This window comes from Danio rerio, chromosome 8 (genome assembly GCF_052040795.2).
Source record: "Danio rerio strain M-AB ecotype USA chromosome 8, GRCz13ab, whole genome shotgun sequence".
NCBI lineage: Eukaryota > Metazoa > Chordata > Actinopteri > Cypriniformes > Danionidae > Danio > Danio rerio.
Genome location: NC_141028.1, coordinates 22,646,049 through 22,661,842, shown reverse-complemented (window position 1 = coordinate 22,661,842; position 15,794 = coordinate 22,646,049). Strand labels below are relative to the sequence as shown.

General features: G+C 35.5%; 1 protein-coding gene across 32 annotated transcripts in view; it reads right to left on the bottom strand.

The window, feature by feature from the left end:
• Positions 1 to 15,794, bottom strand: part of nfic (nuclear factor I/C) — a 223,466-nt gene that overhangs the window by 20,948 nt on the left and 186,724 nt on the right. For 21 of the 32 annotated variants that reach the window (XM_087264528.1, XM_087264527.1, XM_087264526.1 and 18 more), the window contains 2 exons: positions 11,479 to 11,589; positions 5,702 to 5,886 (listed from right to left, as the gene is read on the bottom strand). In XM_087264528.1, the coding sequence (XP_087120654.1) occupies positions 5,702 to 5,886; positions 11,479 to 11,589 (296 nt within the window). Of the gene's footprint in view, positions 1 to 5,629; positions 5,887 to 11,478; positions 11,590 to 15,794 lie in introns of all 32 variants that reach the window. The other 11 variants (XM_087264522.1, XM_087264523.1, XM_087264521.1 and 8 more) reach the window with 1 other exon arrangement.

Below are 15,794 nucleotides of genomic sequence, written 5' to 3'. Positions count from 1 at the left end.
TGCTGCCCTCATCTGCGTTGGAGCACATACTCTGCAGATAAGTGAAAAAACCCTGTTTATGTGTATTGTTTACATTATTGTGTCACATAAAGTGGTTATCCGCTTGTTAAGTGTGACGTCATGTGAAGCGGCCTCTGTGTCCAAGTGCCATTTCAAACTGCATGGGGAAACTCATCAAACGGTAATAATAAATGTTTAGAAAGCAATGTAATACTTTCGAAAATAACGATTGCAATGTATATATCCATGCTTGATATATCGGATAGCCAGAAAGTTATTCATTTTTTAAAATAAATTGTCAAAAGTTCAAAGACTGTTGTGTACACTATGATTTTGTATCAAATTCACTTTGATGTGTGATAGGACTAAAAAGATCATAAACAAATTTTTTATTAATTCAAATGAGTGGCAGCTTGGACCTGGAAAAGGTATTCCACACGTCACCGATACATCACGACTTAACAAGCGGATTCACAACTAGGAAAATGTGTTTTTTTTTTAATAAGGCTTGACTGTTTATGCAGTAGAAAGATTATTTTAGGATGAATTTGGTGCAATGTTGTTTGGAGAAAACAAAAAGGGGCTGTGGAAATTTCTTTTGCTCCAAAAAGGTTGGATAACTTCAGCACCCATAATGCATCAACTGTGAGTGATGATACAAAAAAAGTTTCATTTGTTTGATTCTGAAGGCAATCACCTTACTTTTTTCCAGGGCTGTTTATAACGAAGTTGATATTTAGCTGCACTATGTTGGTGCTTCGTAACATCAAATTTTTACGAGGTAGGTTATTAGCTCAATGCTCAACCCTCAACCTGGAGGACCAGGACATACACACAAACACTACGGACAATTTAGCTTTCCCAATTCAGCTAAAGCGCATGTCTTTGGACTTGTGGGGGAAACCAGAGCACTCAGAGGAAAACCCCCGCAAACACGAGGAAAACATGCCCCAGTGCTACAAACTACGCCACCCTGAAGACATTACCTATTGCACTTTAATAACCCATGATTCTAAAACTCTCAAAATGTGTCCGTGTTTTATACTGAACATGATAATGTTTTGCTGCCTAAATTCAGTTCTCCAGAGATTTTCCTAAACATGCTGTAGTTTTCAAATGTACTTAATTTTATTAGACATGCATAGAAGAAAAATTGTGTCCCTTAAAAAAAAAACAGTAGTAGAAAGTCCAGTGGCACATTGTATCTCCACCTCCTCATGGCATCAGCAGTTATGAGGGAGAAACAGAGTAACGTTGTGTGCAGTGTTCTAGCGAACGGCCCATTATGCATTGCTCTGTCGTTCTACCCCGGCCGCAAATCCATAAAACCCTCTATCATGCTCTCTTTCTCTCTCGGAGGGTTTGGCTCTCGTTTGCATTCTGGCCGGGTAAAACTGCACACTCACTGCCCTGCACAACAATAGCTGGTGAGTGAGTCAGCGGCATTGTGGGTCGGTGCGGCTGTTCTTTGTGACTGCTTGGCTACGGTCAGACTGCAGTACTGGGAATTTCAATGAGTCTACAGAATCGGCTGAGCCCGGCTGCCACAGGGCAAGATTCAGAAATGTGCGCGTCTCTCTCTCTCTCTCTTTCTTTCTTTCCCCGTTTATGTGCCAACATCAGCAACACCTCTAGACACTGAGATTTCCTACTTCTTGGCCGTATTTCATGTTCTCTCAGGCTCTCGGTCTGACGTGGGGATGGCACATGACTCTCCTACAGGCACCCCTGAGGAAAAGTCATTCACACTTTCTGTTGGTTCTGTATGTCACTGTCAGAATGAGACAATCCAGTCAGAGCTAGCTCTTGGTCCAAAGAGTGAGAGAAGGCAGAAAGATCCCAGTGGTGAATGTGCTGGAGAGAGTGATGGGACTCAAATGACAGCCACAATCAGGGAATGAAATGAACTTTTGATTTCAAGGGATATAGTTTTCCTTCATAAGCACAATTTTATATATGCCTTTTCATTTTTTCTGTGTTATGTTAAATTATTAATTTGACCAATTACTTAAATCAATCAGAATATTACAAAACTTCTATTTCAATTGTATGAATAAAGAGAGCACTCTTTTATGAAAAGCAACCCAGGCTCATTGGACAAACATACGTTGATAATTTGTTACACGTGTCAAATGATGTATCCACCAGAGAGCGATATGTACATACTTGTGGTAAGGTATGGTTTGGTATGCTTTTATTTAAGTAAATGTAAGTAAATTAAATCTCTTTAACTTTAAGTTAGGGGTGTAACGAACAAACGTTACATGCTTTAATTGTTGTTTTAGATCCTTGTGATGTAAGAAACAGGTTTGCAATATTACTACAGGCCACTGGGTTGCACTAGAGGGGAGTGAGAACTGGATATATTCCAGCTCACCATAGAGCAAGTGAGTCTTGTTTGGTAGAGGGAACCATATGGTAAACTTAGGCTACTGATCCACTCTGCTTCTGATTGTTTTGAGAACATTACTGTTGCTGCTCAAATGTGAGTATTGAATAGTGGTGGGCAAAGCGAGGCTTCATGAAACACTGAAACAGTCGAAGCAAATGTGTCGAAACGTTTCGAAACCCCACTCTACGGTGACAACTAGTGGTCATTTTTTATGTATTGCACTGAAACAGCTTCAGCAAGAACATTTTAGCAAATTGAGGTATTAAACCCCACTTTGTAGAAGTATCTATTCAAGAGATTAAGTGGAGCGGTTAATGATTCTGACTTCCATGCGGGGATATTTTGAAATGCTTTAATACCAGTTGGTAATGCTTTGTTCTTGTTTCGTTTTGTTTCAACATTGGTCTGACATCCGAATAAACACGTAGTGAATAAATATGTCTTGTTTTGGTATTAAAACAGGGTTGTTGCTAGATCAGACACAGTTGTGGCCAGAAGGTATCAAGAATTATTTATATTATTCATTAAATTTCCCATTTATTGTATTTCATTAACGTCTATCCAAACCCTAAACCCAACCATCACAGTACTGTAAAAATTTGTATTATTGTTTTAGTGTTACAAAAATGATGCTTTATTGATGGCGTATCCGCAGCTGTAATCTATTTAGGCTACACCATAAAACAGAAACATGATTAAAATACATAAAACCATGATTTAGGAGTATTTGTACAAGTCGGGATTCGAACCCAAAAGTCATTGGAAGTATAGTAACAGCCTGTACAGGCACAGTCCTCCAGGCCATATGAGACAGATATTGGAACAGACCCCGGTAGTTACATGCAGATTCGCCAGGTCTCGAAACGCTTCTTAACTGATCGATGCTTTGAATCACTTTAGTCACGTGACCAGGGGTTTCAAAACACTTTAGTCACGTCACTTGGGTGTTTCAGATCATGCTTCGGTGCAGTGTTTCGAAACACTTGCGCTTCGAGATCTCGAAACTGTGTCGAAACGTCAGCCATCTCTAGTATTGAATAAGTTTTAAGTTTTGAAAGTATTTTCGATATTTAGTTGTTATTTACCCTATGTTTTTTTCTTATGTAGACAGGACCTGTTGTACTAGAGATTTACCAATGAGGTGATTGTTGGTGCTTTTAATAGACTTCAATGATTGGGTTTCAGCAATAAGCATGCACAATTAAAGTCCATGTGAACCAAAAGTTTCTATTTTACTTTAGTATTGTGACACATATCCAAGTAAAACACAATACTGACTAGAGGGCGATGTTTTATTTTAGCATTCCTCCTCACCATCTCTCACTCACAGCAACCTAATGGTCGGAGAGTAGTGGTTATTCTGGCCAAGCTGTCAAACTGACAGAGAATTCAAGCTAATGTTTTTTTTTCAGTTAATTAACTTGCACAGATTAATTATTCACATCAAGAATAACAGTGTGTGCTAACAAAGTAAAGTCAATTTTGTTTTACTGAAGATCTCCATAAAGTTCAAGTGGCCCTTTTGATTGGACTCTGACTAAGCCCCCCCCCCATCCATGTGAAGCTGATGAGCTCCTGTCTGTGAGTGTGTGTGTGAAAGGGCTGATGGATGTCGCTGTTTAGACTGCAGGTCGCTTTAACGGAAAGGGTGAAATCTGACCGCGTGGAGGCTGCGTGCTTCTACAAGGCAGCAGTCAGCTGTTTTTGGCTCACATTACATGGGCTACGATCCATGTAGGGCACATGATGGCTTGTTTATCTGTCTCTTTTTCCTTCTGTCTGTCTCTCTAACACTCACTTGCATGCTCACAGACACACACACAGACAGGACGCAGGAAGTAATCAGTTGATCTTGTAATTCATCCTTTCTGGTGTAATTTAAAGAGGTCATAACATGGATTTATTATTATTTATTTGTTTTCCCAGAGGTTTTTTTTTTCTGCCAGAACAGTAAATTTGAGCTTTTTCCCACTCTCTATCTCTCTCTCTTTCACTTTCTGATCTGTAGAATTAAGTGAATCTTTTAAGCCAACTGCTAAAGTACGAAACTATACTGCATGCTCTGAAATGATTCCAGATACACGCTGTGATAGTATTTTGATAGTATGCGTTGGCCTAAACTAAATATTAATAACTAAATACTATTTTGTCAAAGAAACATGTAAATTATGGATACATAAGAAAAAAGTCATACATTATATATAAATTTGCACTACTTGATTTTTATTCGCAGTTCTTTATTTTTGTTTGCAAAATTCCTTTTTTTTTCTCAAAACTCAATTTTCTCTTTGCGGTTTCTTTAGATTTGCATTATTTTACGTATTTTTTGCTCAATACTTTATTGCTTGTTTGCAAAACTTTCATGTTGCAAGTATATATGGCCCTAGATTGACTCCATACATGTCTCTTTAAAAAAATCTTTTACGATACACAAAAGAAAGACATGAAACAAAACAACACGATGATGGCAAATAAAGGATACATTTTCATTTTTAGGTGAACTGTCTCTTTAAGAAATGATTCAGTTGAATTCAAAATGAGCACATTTCCTCCACTTATGCCGAGTTCAGACTGCATGATTTTAGCCCCGATTTTGACTCGACAGGTTTTGTGAAATCGCAGACAAATGCCTGAAATCAAGCACTGATTTGCATATGTTCATGTGAGTAACAACGACACAGTGTGAACTATCAAGGGCGCGATATGAGAGAATCACCAATAAGTCGACAATGCTCGTGAGATATTTGGCATGCTAAATATCTGGAGCTGTCTGCGATTCAAATCATGCTGTGTAAATTGTGTTCTGACTGAAAATAACATCAGCGATCCAGCCAATGAGAGAGCAGCATTCACTAGTATGGGTATCTGCAGGCCAAAGAGAGGTTGGGGGAGAAGTCAAAAGTGCTCATTTTCAGTTTATCTGGACCCAAAAAATGGAGGAAAAACTAGTGGAAATTCGGCAGGAGCACCGTGTCTGTTTGACGTGTCATCTGAGCAATATCACAACATGATTATCAAAGCCACACTTTTTTGTCTTTAACTTTTAAGTTCAAATTTGGACAGCCTATGATATGACCTCTTTAAAGTACAAATTCGACATTTCAAATCATTTGTCAAGCTGACTCATCCAGTGAGTAACACGGCAGGCTCAGAGCTGTGACTGGCTCATATTGGGCTCCTACCAGAATTATGGCTGCTGATTTATTGAGGCTGATGCCGGGATTTGTTTTTACGTACCCTCATCTGTAAGTGTGATGAATGCAGAAAGTCATATGAGTTGTGTCTGGAAGCTTCGTGGGATGATCTTACTGGGCTGGGCTGTTGATTGGACGGGTCACAGGCCAGAGAGACCAGGTCCTTGAGCGGGTCTTGAGAGCTGAGGTGCGGCGGGTACCGGATGGCCGTGTGAGGGAAGTAAGTGGAGGCGGTTTGGGGGAGAATGGGGGTGCCTGGGAAGTGCAGAGACGAGGAGGGATGTGGACTCCGGGAGATACCTGGAGACACAAAAACAAGCTTTAACATTTATTCACTTATAACCAATATTGTTTACTTTATTTTGTACTTTTAGGACCCTGGTCTACGTACAGTTGAAGTCAGAATTATTAGTCCTCCTGAATTATTAGCCCCCCAGTATACTTTCCCCAATTTCTGTTTAACAAAGAGAGGGGTTTTTTCAACACATTCATAAACATTATAGTTTTATTAACTCATTTCTAATAACTGATTTATTTTATCTTTGCCATGATGACAGTAAAAAATATTTTAATAGATATTTTTCAAGATACTAATATTATGCTTAAAGTTTAAAGGCTTTTGAACTTTTTAACTAGGCAGGATAGGGTAATAAGGCAAGTCATTGCATAACAGTGGTTTGCTCTATAGACAATCAAAAGAAATTGCGTAAGGCACTAATGATAATGTTTTTTAAATTTTAAACTGCTTTTATTCTAGCCAAAATGAAATAAATAAGACTTTCTCCAGAAAAAAAAAATACTGTAGGAAATACTGTTAAAAATTCCTTGCTCTGTTAAACATGATTTGAAAAATAAACAGCAAATTCTGTTCAAGGCACTCGGAAAATGTGGAAAAAATATTAAAAGATTTGTAATAAAAATTTAAATCTTTAAATATTTTTCCCTTATTTTAGAGCACCGACACATTGTTTAAGCTACCCCTGAGCACTTTTTGTTTGATTCTGGATCATTTAAGAAAAAGAAAAAAAAAAAACAAATCACAGAAGGGCTAATAATTCTGACTTCAACTGTATAAAAAGCAACATAAACATTAGCTAAAGTATCTTGTTTTATGTTTGACAGACAAAAATAAGTAGATTTGCCATTTTGATTTGAATTAATCAGAAATTGTATTTTTCTTTGGTGAATTTATCAAAAGTGTTTGCAACATTATAGTTTCTCTTGTGGTGCAGACTTTTGAATTCAGAACAATTTATAAAACCACATTTTTATTAATATTTTTGTATATTCCCTTTGTCCTTGATTTGATTGTTTCTTTATTCTTTTCATCCTAAATAGATGTGGATTTTAGCCATAGACCATTTTGAGGGATGTAAACAAAAACAATGGTCCCAAACTTATTTCCTGTTTTACATTTTTAATTTCTATAGCTTCTGAGAATCCAAAAAGAGCCACATATTAACAAATAATGTTATGATCGCTGTTTCTAACAAAAAGTTATGATTTTTACAGTTATGAAATAGTTTGATAACAAGCGGAAAATTATCATGGACCAATGACATGACCACATCATTAAAATGGTCTATTGAACAATATTTGGATTTGGAGTTGAAATAACACATCAAAGTATACGACAGTCCAAAATTGTTTTTGTAACAAAATGAATACAGTTGCACTATAAAAAAATACAGCCATCAAATATATGGTGTTCCATTTCTATTTAGCAAAACAAATAAAGAACCTGAATGCCTCACAATTAGTCCCCGTAAAATATATTTTAAAAAAAGTAAAAAGTAAAAGTAATGTTTCCTAAGCACCAAATCATCAAATTACAGTGATTTTAGAAGGATTATGTGCTAATAAATGCTGAAAATTCAGCAATTTAAGATATATTTAAGCTGTTTATGGGCAACATGGTGCCTCAGTGGTTAGCACTGTCGCCCCACAGCAAGAAGGTCACTGGTTTGAGTCCCGGTTGGGTCAGTTGGCATTTCTGTGTGGAGTTTGCATGTTCTCCTCATGTTCGCGTTAGTTTCCTCAGGGTGCTCCGGTTTCCAAAGACATGCGGTATAAGTTAATTGAATAAACTAAATTGTCTGTAGTGTGTGTGTGTGTGTGTGTGTGTGAATGAGAGTGTATGGATGTTTCCCAGCACTGGGTTGCAGCTGGAAGGACATCTGCTGTGTAAAACTTATGCTGGATAAGTTGGTGGTTCATTACCCCTGATTCATAAAGGGACTAAGCCGAAGGAAAATGACTGACTGAATAAAGGAATGAATGACTGAATAAGCTGTTTATTTAATTAGAAAAGTTCTGCATTGACTTGTAATGATAATAATTCACAATATTATTTTTTACTGTTTTTGTATTCAGATAAAAGCAGGCCTGTTGAGTAATAACATTTGTTTTTTTAAATCCAAGCATATCATTTGTATTTTAATGACACATCTGATAAAGCAGCATATAACTAGCATCTTAATTAAAGAGCTTCGTTGTCACGTCCCTGTCATATTTAACCATCATAACTCTCTACAGAGCACTCAATATGCTGTAACACATTTGGCAATGCCCAGAAGAGGTAATATGTGCTTGATGTTTCAGTGCAAGGCAGCATATGGCTGACACGCTCCACCAATTCATCTGAACAGCCAGGCTAATTGTTAGAGCATAATTCAGCCAGCTGTGAGGCTCTGGAGATGACATATCACTGTACCGCAATAAGAAATGACCTGACCGGGGATACTACACTTGTCTCAGCCCTATAAAACTGTGAAGGATTTAAATGTACATTTATTAAAGTCATTTGTAGTTGAAAAATAATTTAAACTTATTTATATTCAACTTCAGAAGTCCTATCTTCCATTGAAATGAACTGTGGTGATGTACACAGGTCTTTCAAACATTTAATAAGATATTTCACCCTTATGTGGTTAAAAATATTCATGTTTAAACACAATAGATTATATTTTTCTATAATTTGGGCAACAGGTAACTATTGACTACCATAGTAGGAAAACAAATACTACAGAATTCAGTGGCCACTTAGTTTCAACATTCTTCCAAAGTTCTTTTGTGTTCATCGGAAGAAAGAAACTGGTTTGGAACAAGTGTAGTGTGAGTAAATGATCACATAATTCTATCATTTTCAATTTTAAGTGAACTATCCCTTCAATGTTTTTAAACTGCTCCCCATTTTTACATTTGAGCTTAGATACTAGCGCTGCACGAAACTGGAAAAACATTTTTTTTTTTCTGCGATTCATACTGCAATATTTCACCAAATAATGAATAGCTCTATTTGGAAAAAAATGAACACATCTATATTGATTGGGATAACTGTGTAGAGGACTGCACCTGCAAGGAAGAATAATAACCTGTACCAGCACAGATAAATAAAGTAGAGCAATTACATATATGAAGGAGTCTAACAGTATTCAGGTAGAAATAAAATACACAACTGCACAATAAAGTTGTATAGTCTTCATTGTATAAATAATTAAGGAAAATTATTCTTTGTTAAAGTTATAAATTTTTTTACAAAATAATTCCTTGTGCCCAAAACTTGCTTAAAATAGGCCTTAAAAACACATGCAACTGATAAACATTAAAAATGACTGCACTGAATTGTTGTACCTGATCAACTATAATCCTGACTCCTCGTTGCAGATCCTGCGATGTGACTATTGTGGATTCATCCCAAATTGATGCAAGGAACCAAGTGGTTTAATTCAAGTCTTCGACAAACACTTTACAAGATAAACTGATTTTACAACATTAAATGCTGTTACAGAAGCCTAAGCACGCTTTATAAAAGAGAACCAATGAGGTTCATTCTTGTGTCACATTGCACATTTGAGCTTTTGGAACAGCCAATGAGGTTTTGGTTTTTATGGGTCAAGCAGGTATTTATGTTCCCTTCATGTTTACATGTGAATAAAAGCATATTAAATATGTTCATCATACATAGCTATCTCTTCAGAAGACAGGATTATCAACCACATGATCTATATAGGTTTCCTTTTTGATCTCTTTACCAAAATTTGCAGCAGGGTTTTGGGAGAATAAGCTTTTAATGGAGGGACAAAAAATCTCTAAGATTTCATTCAAATATCTTCGGTTGGGTTACCCTTTCAGAATTTTCCACAATTTAAAATAAAAAAAGTTAAGCAAATGTGAAATATACAGTTAAAAGCTGAATTATTAGCTCTCCTATAGTTTTTTTATATATATATCTATTTCCCACGTTCTGTTTAATAAAGCAATGACCACCCATCCTCCTTCCTATAATAGTTATTTCTCTTGGAGAATCTGTATTTTATTTTAGATTTAAAAATAAAGATTAATTGTATTATTGTATTTTTTTTTCCAATACACAGAACAACACCACAACACAAACCACTCTTACCTAATTAACCTAACAGTAACCTAATAACTAAGACCAGACAGAATCCTGGAATAGTTTTGCATCCAAAAACATAACCTTCGGCCAATTTAGCTTACCCAATTCACCTACACTGCATGTCTTTGGACTGTGGGGGAAACCGGAGCACCCAGAGGAAACCCACGCGAACACAGGGAGAACATGCAAACTCCACACAGAAATGCCAACTGACCCAGCCGGGGTTCAAACCAGCGACCTTCTTGCTGTGAGGCAATTGTGCTACCCACAGTGACACTGTGATCCCCATAACTAAAAACTTAATTTATTAAATAAATAATATATTATAAATACCTTTTTTAACTTTTATTCAATGTTTACAGTGCAAATCCAATTAGATCCACTTAATTAGATCCACTTAATCTACTAAAAGACAGAAATTATTACTTTACCAACTGTATTGTAAACAAGTCATATGAAGATTTTCATATTAGTCAATAAAATTACTGAAATTAATTTAAAAACTGATTAAATATAAATACACACGGTTACACAAGTAAATAAATAGACTCAATGATAGGAAAAACATCGGTGGAAATCTGCATGTGCAAATTCCGTGTAGGTCTACTGCTAACCTAGTTTTAAAGCTAATTACTACTATCTTACTAATAAATAAATTATTAAAATTATTGTTTTAAATTGTGAAAAATATTTGATATACATATACATATATATATATATATATATATATATATATATATATATATATATATATATATATATATATATATTTGAAAAAATATTCTCACCATTAAACAGCACTTGGTGACACTTTATTTTGATGGTCCGTTTGTTACATTGCATCTACATGTCAACTAATTTTCATTAGATTATATGTAGACTGTTAGGAGCAGTATCAACAGATAATAAGCAGACAGTTTACTAATACTCAAATAGACCATCAAAATAAAGTGTTACCTATCACTTTTAAAAGAATTTATATTTCACAGGAGGGCTAATAAATTTGACTTCATACAAATACATATTTTATATGGGGAAAAAAGCTAAAAAAAACTAAACAAACAAAGTTCTGTTAATGTGAAGCTGATTCAGTATGGGCTTTATGCAAAGACATACGGGTGAAATAATGGACATTATTTGCATTCTTTTGTGAACTTAACCTTAAAGATAATGTTAAACCAAAGACAAAGAGACATTTAGACAATATTGCATTAACTATTAAATCAATTCCTTAAATCTAAAATAAAATCGCTACATTTTATCCTGTTCAATATCCTATTTCATTCTGAAAAATATCACATTATAAGGAATCAAAATGGCTTGTGAAATGTATAAGCAGAATCTGAATGATACGAAAATATCAGATATGATAACTGAACTCATAAGTAGAAACATTTGTCCATCCCAGCTAGCCATTTGGTGTGTTTGTGTGTCCAGCTTCAAGCCTGTGATGACAGAGCGGACAGATGCATGCATGTGTGTCATCCCCTCACCGCTGTGCACTGCAATGACAGGTCTGTGGTGCTGTGTGAAGCCGAGGCGTGGAGAGCTCTCCTGAGGAGACGGGCTATCCATCTCTGTCTTCTTAACTGTAGGGGAGATTCCTGTGTGAAAAAGAAAGAAAAAGCAGAGAGAGATGGAGGAGGGGGAGGAACGTGTGTGTGCTTCGCTAACACAGAATACTGCAAATTCAGCTCCATTGTTCTACACAAGGACAAACTTTTCTGAGACTAAAGGAAAGCTTAGTCAGCTAATTAATGAGCACTGCGTGGTCACTCTCGATGCTTCTGTCAGGTCAAAGCCGTTGCTTACAGTTTGCTTAAGCGACCACAAGGTGGCGCAGTGTGACGAGAGAAGCGCAGCTCTGTCTGCTGCAGTGCAATGCAGAGAGCAACTCTTCTTGCGGCCAGGCCAGTGGGATTATGGGAAAATGTGTCCATAGCTGAGAATCTGCACGGTTATTTAAGGTCAATGCAGTGTTACAGTCTCCATACGGATGTTAAAGCTCTTCTGATGTGGATGTTTTCCAAATAAATTAATCATATACTTCTTGAGCTAACAGAAATGTCTTTGTTTTGAAACGAGGATGTTTTCTGTGCAGGTTTGGGTAGTCATTTAAAGGGCCAGTTCACCCTCAAAACAACAATTCTGTCATCATTCACTCACTGTCATGTTGTTTAAAATTTGGTTGAAGTCAGAATTATTCGCCGTCCTGTGATTTAAAAAAAAAAAAAAATTTCCCAAACAATAATTACCAGAGCAGGGAATTTTTTACAGTATTTCCTATAATATTTTTTCTTTTGAAGATAGCCTTATTTTATTTCGGCTAGAATAAAAGCAGTTTTTTTACAGCAATTTTAAGGTCAATAATATTAGCCCCCTTAAGAAACAATTGTTTTTCGATAGTCTACAGAACAAACCATCATTATCTATGCCTAATTTCCCTAACTTGCCTAGTTAACCCAATTAACCTAGTTAAGCATTTAAATGTCACTATCCTGCAGGCACAGGATGTCAACATGACGTCATATTGACGTTGTACCCCAACATTGTGGGGACATTGGATTTTGTTCGGAAGTGAATATCGGGTTGACGTCAATGCCCAATGTCCAACCAAAAACCAACCAAATATCAACGTCTAATCATGTCACACCTTGACGTTGTGTAGACGTTAACACTATGACATCTGTCAGATGTTGAATTTTAGTCACTTTTAAACACAACCTAAAATCAACCAAATATCAACGTAATTTGACGTCGTTATTGGACCTCAAAATAACGTAGTCTTTATACTCTGGCTAGACAATGAATTTTGGTCATCTGACATCCTCATCTAAATTCATTACTAGTTATTAAAACTATTATGCTTGGAAATGTGCTTAATGAATCTTCGTAAAATTGGGGACAAAAATAAACAGTGGGGCGAATAATTCTGACTTCAACTGTATATGTAGACTTGAATAGCTCTATTTCTATTTTAAAATTCATAATTTTAAACTACTCAAGAAAATTTTTTAGGGCAGTGAATTTGCATAAAATATTCCATCCAAATTACAAGCATAGCTACACAGAATCAAGGAAAGTCACAAATGAAATAGTGCTCTATGGTGTTCTGGAAAGTGAAACTATTCAGGTGCAAAACATTTATAATCAAATTTAAATAAATAACATTGTATACTCTTCATGCATAAAAAATACAATTAATCTTTGTTTAAGCTACAAACATTATAATTTCTTTTACACAACTCATATCCACACTCAGAGGCCTTAAAAACAAGCACAAAAACTCTCTATTAATGTTAAACTTCGCAACGACTTCACAATGTTCTGAACTGTGACTCCTGGTCAACTATAAGCCCACCTTGACATTACAGATCCTGCGATGTGATTATTGTGAATGCGCATATTGAGATATCGATATTGTGCAGCCCTACTCTGTTACGGCTATGTTATGGTAAGAGTAAATAATGACTGAATTGGGGTTTCTAATCTATAACTACAGTTCACTGCAAGTAACTTTTCAACTGCAGGATTAGTAGACTGCCTAATGGGAAAGTTCACCTAAAACTGAACATACATCAACCAAAATACATCAGGTGTCTTGTTTTTGTCCAGTATTACATTAAAGAAGAATGACTCATAAAATGGATGGCACTTTGAGGGTAAAAAAAACAAAACATCAAGGCATAAAAAAATTACCCACCCATCACTCCTGATCATAACTGGTCTTATGTAGCTAAATGATTGGTCTGTGCAAGAAACTGAATATTAATTATTCCCTTGTGATCATCCTGGAAACAGCAGCTTATATAAAAAGGTTTAAGTGTGAATTTGAGCTCACACTCCAGATTGTCATGAATGTGCTCAGGACTGTTAGTTAAAGTTTTGAATTAAAGCTAACGTTCAATATATTTTGCATAGACTTATCACTACATACAGTAGCTTATCAGGGGTGATGGGTATTTACATTTAGTTTTGTTGCCTATAAATGTTCGTCGACTTGTATTTTATGAAACACTATGGACAACAGTTCTTGCTAAAAACTATTTAATGTTCTACTGTATAAATAAGTAATCTCAGATAGCCAGACGGTGAGTAAACTTACACTAGATTGTCATTATTGGATAAACTATTCATGTGTATCTGCAAAGACTTTGTTTTAAATCTCCCCAATAGATATTCTACTAACCATAAGTAACTCTGCAACTTATTCTACTTAGCCTAACCTAACAGTCTACCAATGCTCTACGAACACTCTAATTTGAATTGGTTGATGTGTAGAGACAAAGTTACTCATTGTCAACAGAATGTCTAAAGAGAACCACCAAGTGCAACCATTACATTTAGACACACAAATCATAAATGAACACAGTTCTTTCTCAAACACCACATATTATCCTTCAGATCTTAATCCATATGTACCTGTAAAGGTGCACGTAAATCCAGAGCTGAAAGCAATCAGCTGGGGGATTGTTATAGAGAAACTCATTAGGAGCGTCTAGACGGGAAGTCAGGTGGGCAGGACGGTCCACGACGGGGGTTCAGCTGTGTGCTAGGCGATGAGATTTGCCCTAGAGGCTGATATGAGAACCGTGCTTTACTTCATACACTGTGATGGATTTCAGATGCCTGCTGGTTATGGTATGAGGGGAGGGCGAAACAGGTCTCCTGAGATCTTAAGCAACAGTTTTGCCTTGAGGGTAATGGGTATTCACAAGGGTGTGACAGAAGTCGGATGTTGTGCAAGGCCTGAAACGCCAACTCTGCAACTTTCTAATCTCACAGTGAACTCTGAAGGTTTAGGCTGATCTGTAGCAACAAACTTGAAATCTGTCTCTTTTCCCTTGAATAAGTATTAAACGGTATGAATTAATGCATGCAAATAGATTTTTTTTCTCTGCTTCTTAACGGCTACATACCACCTTTGATTTAATGTTGTAATAAATAAAAAAGTTAAAACACTGAGTACTACAATGGTTTTTATCTGTAATCAGTATGTTATATATTTTGTCTATGCACTAAATTTGAAAGTTTTGTGGTCAGGAAGATTTTGAAAATATATATAAACTACCGTATAAACGTTTGGGGGTCAGTAGGATTTTTACATTTTTTAAAATAAGCTTCTCCTGTTCACTAAGGCTGCATTTATTTAATCAAAAATACTGTTCAAATTATAAAATTGTCAAATGTTATTGCACTATAAAATAACTGTTCAAAAGTAGTTTATCAATTTATTTAATCATTTATTCCAGTGATTTTAATGATGAATATTCAGCTTCATTACTCTAGTCTTCAGTCACATGATCCTTCAAAAATCACTTTAATATAATAATAATAATTTATAATAATTATAATTATTATTATTAATAATAATAATAATATTCATGGTAATAGCTATCAAAGCAATAATGACTGGAGCAATAATTTAATATAAAACTAAATACAATAAGTGATAAATAAATATTTATTAAATAAGTATTAAATAATTTTTTACAATTAATAAATGAACTGAATAATTTTGATTACATTTGATTAATTTTTAAATCAGCAAACAGGCACTAAATTAATCAAAAATGACAACAAAGATACTTACATTGTTGCAAAAGATTAATATACAGTATTTAAAATGAATGCTGTTCTTTTGAACTTTTAATTCTTAAATGTATACACAAAAACAGTAACTATAATAATAATGATTTATTTATTTTCCTTCGACTTAGTCTCTATTTTAGAGGTCGCCACTATTCTCGCCAACTATTCCAGCATATGTTGTACGCAGCGGATGTGTCAACACACTAACCACAAGGCG